Source organism: Alligator sinensis, unplaced genomic scaffold (assembly GCF_000455745.1).
Source record: "Alligator sinensis unplaced genomic scaffold, ASM45574v1 scaffold1839_1, whole genome shotgun sequence".
In the NCBI taxonomy this organism is placed as follows: domain Eukaryota; kingdom Metazoa; phylum Chordata; order Crocodylia; family Alligatoridae; genus Alligator; species Alligator sinensis.
In genome coordinates this window covers 44,634-49,320 of record NW_005843486.1, presented here as the reverse complement: position 1 = coordinate 49,320, position 4,687 = coordinate 44,634, and the positions used below count along the sequence as shown (strand labels likewise).

The window sequence follows — 4,687 nt, the reverse complement described above, 5'->3', positions numbered from 1 at the left end:
GGTCTGCCCCTATAAAAAGAGGCAGTGAAGACAGACCCAGTGGGACACCTTCTCCATCTGGAGCAGCACCATGCCACACCACCTATCCACCCAGAGGCCCTGCTGGCAGCCCCCCTCTGGACAATACCTACTGGACAAGGACCCCTTTCCAGCCTGGATAGGTAGGTATCACCCCCCACTCCCTCTTCAATCAAGGACTTGGACTCTGCTTCTCTTCCCCACCTGGACTCCAGCTCTTCCACTGAATCTCTTTCTTGTGCTGCCACTGTGAGTGCTTGTGTGTGTGTACGTGAACCAATAACTTCATGGGGCTGTGTAGTGTGTTGTCTGTGTAATAAAACTGTTATTTGGACCCCTAAGTTGGGTTTTACTTTACTATAGTTTGGCCCTGCTCCTTATCTCTGCTCTGCACCCCTCTAACTTCTGTCTCATTTCTCCCTCTCCTGCTTCTGGCTCACCACCACCTCCAACACCTGTCCTGAGCTCCTCTCTGCCTCCAACCCCCCTTGTTTCTTTGCTACTGTCTTATCTCCACTGCCTTTTCCTTTTCCCCTGAGCAACCAGGTTTCTGCCTCAGTTTCTTTCCTGGCTGTCTCCTTGCCACCACTTATCTGCCCCCCCCCACCCACTATCTCAGCTGTCTGCCTCAGTTTCTAGCCCCAGTCTACCTTTAGTAAACCCAAGGCTCAGTTTCTCAGCCAGCTTCTCAGTAGCCCACCGGATCTAATCCTGGTTCTAGCTGCTGTCACTCCCTACCCTTTAACTCTCTCTCTCACCTGAACCTTCCCCCAAGTATCCCAGGTACCCCAAGCACACACATACACACTGTACCATCCAAGTTAGGAACTTACCTGTGTGTATGCGTAGGTGGGTTGTATGTGTGTGAACTGGTGAGTGTGTGTGTGTATATATGTATATATAAGGCATTGTGTGCATGATATATGAATTGGTGATCTGTGTCTGACTTTTGGGGTGTATTGTGTATGTGCTTGAATTGGTGATAGGTATGCATGTGCCTAGGCTGGTTTGGATGTGTATGTGCCTGAGCTGGTAGTGTGTGTGTGTATGCACCTAATTGATTTGTGTGTTTGTATATGTGCAATTGTGTCACACCCTCCTGTCTAAGTGCAATATTGAGATCCTGAGAGATGGCCTGACCCCACAGGGCTACAATACCACTGCCCTGCCCTGCCCAGCCCAGCCCAGTCAGCCTGTGGGCACTGCCTTGAGTTGGAACAAGAGACATGGTGCTGGTGATGCTGCCTCTTTCCTCAGCTGCCTCCTCCATCCTCACTTGTTTGATGCTCTGGTGGGCTCTTATTGGCTAGAAAATAAGAACAAGCCTGTGATTTTCCATCCAGGGTGCACAGGCCTGTTCACCCAGCAGAACCAGAACCTCTGGGGATCCTCATGGGCCAGACAGGGCTGTAGGCTGCACCAACCTGCTAGGGGATGGAAGGAGTCAGGCACTGGGCTGAAGCCTGCTCCTTGGCACATGGGGTTAATGGCTGTGAGAAGGGATTGGAGATACGGGACTCAGCCTGGGGCTGAGAGCAACCCCTGTCACATGTCACCACATGCGACTCCGGGCCATGATGGGAGCCCATGCTCCCCATGGCCCTTTGGACTCAGAGTGCCGGTGCCTTTCCCTGTCCTGGATGACCAGAGGGGATGTCCTCAAACCAGTAATCATCCCTTGCACCTGAAAACCAGTGGCAGGAAGCTCAACCCAAGAGGACATCTGCTCAGACAGGGCAACACACCTGGGCAGAGCACCACAGCCCCTGCATGCCACCATCCTGGCCCTGGCCTGCATTTCCTGGCCTGCAAACTCCTACCTTTGAGCTGCAGCTCCCTGCTGGACTTTGGCTTTTTCAGGGCCTCGTGCTCCACATGACATTGGTAATCAGTCACACCATCCTCGGGCCCCACCGTGGGGAGGCTCAGCTCAGAGTCTACACTGTAGGACTTCCTGTCCGGCACACGGCTGGGGGTGTGGGTCCTGTGTTGTGGTGGGGGTGAGCTCTCCAGTGGCCTGGGCTCCTTCCTTCTTTCTCTCTTTTGCAGCCAGGTCATTGCTAGCTGCCTGGGGTACAACTGTGATAGAAGGCCCTTCAGGGACATTGGCTCTCCAGAGACTGGGGCCTGTGGATGGAAGACCTCCCCCAGGTCTGGAGGGGGTGGATGGCAACCTGCAACAGGTGGAAACGGCATGTCAGCAAGCCTCCCCTGTCTCCAAGTGCTTGGCACATGCTCACCTGCTGCCCTGGCCAGTCTTAGCCCAGCTCCTGGCAGCATCTATTGTGGGCTCCCATCACCCAGCTAGTATGGCCCCGGGCACCAACTGTTGCAGACAGCCTCTGGGAGGGCCTGTTGTAAGTGGTCACACAGTGCCATGGGGTCACAGACCCTCTGGGCTGGGCTGGGTGACAGGTGGTTCTGCTCCCCTATGGACCACCAAGACATCACACCTACCAGTGCAGCCCAGGATGCCATCAGCCTTCTTGCCATCAAGGGCACACTGCTGGCTCATATTCGTCTTCTTGTCCCATCACCCCCAGGTCCTTTTCTGCAGAGCTGCTGCCCAGCCCGTCACCCCCAGCCTGCACCGGTGCAGGGGATTGCTCCATCCTAAGTGCAGGACTTTGAACTTGTTCTTGTTGACCCTCATGAGATTTCTTTTGGCCCAAACCTCCAACTTGTCTAAGTCACTGTGAATCCTAGCTCTACCCTCCAGTGTATCTACTCCAGTGTATCCTAGCCCCACCCTCCAGTATATCTACTCTCCAGACAGGAGATGGCTTGGAGCTGGGGAAGACAGTCTGGGCTCAGGAGAGTCCCCTGACACATCACTGCTAGGAACTCTGGGCCTTGACAGAACACCTTGTTCCCCACAGTCCCTGGGACTGAGACCACTTGTTGCCTCCCCCTGTCTGCCCAGGGTGTGTGGGTGGGTGTTCCCAAATGGCCCAGAAATAGTTGCTGTGGAGGAGAACCAGTGGCTGCAAGCTCAGCCTGAGGGGGCATCTGCAAACAACTACAGGAGGGAGCAGCATGTCAGCATGCAGACCTTGTACCCTCACACCCAACGCATGCTCGCCCACTGCCCTGGCCAGCCTGAGCCCAGCAATGCAAAAGCCTCTACCATGGGCTCCCCTCGACCACACAGTTCAGCCCTGGCACCTCCTGTTGCAGACACCCTTCGGGATGTCCTATTGCGAGGTGTCAGGCAGTGCCATGGGGTCACAGTCCCTGTGGGCTCAGTCAGGTGACAGGCAGGTCTGCTCCCCTATGGACCCACCACAACCAGAACCAAAGCGGGGCCTGTGAAAAGGCCCCTTTTCCCAGATCAGCCACTGGGCCTGTCCCGTCCCCCACCGCTTACCACTGCTCCTCTCGATGGGGGTCTCCAGGGTGAGGTGTTCAACATGGCAGATGTACTCTGACCCCTGGTCCCTGGATGTCCAGCGGGTGAGTCTGGTCTCCTGCTGGAAGCTCTTCCCGTCCCGTGCCAGGACGGCCGTGCCGGGCTCCACCCTGCACTCAGCTGAGTCGCGCAGGATCACAGCAGTGTCCTCCCCCTTGCCCCTCCGCAGCCAAGTCACGCTCAGCTCCCCCGGGAAATGCCCCGCAATGCGGCAGCTTAGGGTGACTCCCTTCCCCGTGGCCATGGACTTGGGCTGGGAGATTTCGGACACATCCGGGGGCCGCAGGAGACCTGGGGAAGGGAAGAGGCAGAGGCAGGGACAGGCCCCGTCAGGGGACCCACAGCCTGGCAGGGGCTGCTCCCCGGCCCCTCACACACCACACAGACCCCACACCCCTGCAGCGGGGCTGGGACCCCAGGACACGGCCCCTCCTCACCCGCGGCCCTCAGGCTGAGCTCTCTCTCGCTCGGGGGCTCTCCGGGGCCGTGCTGGACGCACACTCGCACTCGCAGCTCCGGCCGGGTCAGGCTCCGGCTGGGCACTCTCCAGATGCTCGTCGCGGTGAACGTGCCGTCCGCGTTCCTGTCTATCTGCGCGGGATCTTCCCTCCAGCTCCCGGCCCCGTCCCAGCCCCACTGGATCAGGGGCACCTCCCTGGGGTAGAAGTTGTGGAGCTGGACAGCAAACGGCACCTTGTCGCGGGGGTCCCACTCCGGCAACACCTGGATCTCAGACACCTGCGGCCGGGCTGGGGAGACAGTGTGGGATGTTAGTACAAGGGACAGCTGGGATTTTGCCTGGGGATGATGGATAGTTGGGCCGCCCACAGAGCTGGGTGGGGCAGGGACAGTGCAGTGAGGGTTGGGTGAGTCCTGCTCATGCCAAAAGCTGATCCATGCCCAGCTCCATCCCTCCAGGAGAGCAGCAGACTGACCACACCTGGAGATGGTGACAGGGGCTCTGGCACTCACCCCAAACCCGGATCTCCGGGGACACTCGCTCCTCTCGAATCCGTTTGGCCTCGTGGAGGAAGACGCACCGGACCCCTCTGCATTGTCGCTCTCCAGCCCGGGGGGAGGGCGGGGAGCAGCGGCTGGTGCTCGGGGCTCTCTTGGTTCCTAGCGCTCTCAGGCACTGTCCTGTCCTCGCTGCAGATTCTCTCCCATGTCACGGCCACATCCTCGGGGAACGTCCCCTGCATGGAGCAGTGCAGGATCACCTCCTGGCCCAGCAGGCACCGCTCTGGCACCCGCACCTCG

General features: G+C 58.5%; 1 protein-coding gene across 1 annotated transcript in view; it reads right to left on the bottom strand.

Annotated features, from left to right (window-relative positions):
• LOC112548751 overlaps positions 1-4,677 on the bottom strand; it is a 17,885-nt gene extending 13,208 nt beyond the window's left edge. Inside the window, 5 exon segments of the mRNA XM_025195395.1 lie at positions 1,839-2,192; positions 3,386-3,718; positions 3,865-4,176; positions 4,400-4,473; positions 4,475-4,677. Of these exon segments, the coding sequence (XP_025051180.1) occupies positions 1,839-2,192; positions 3,386-3,718; positions 3,865-4,176; positions 4,400-4,473; positions 4,475-4,629 (1,228 nt within the window). The 5' untranslated portion in view covers positions 4,630-4,677.
• Between the last annotated feature and the right edge of the window lie 10 nt (positions 4,678-4,687).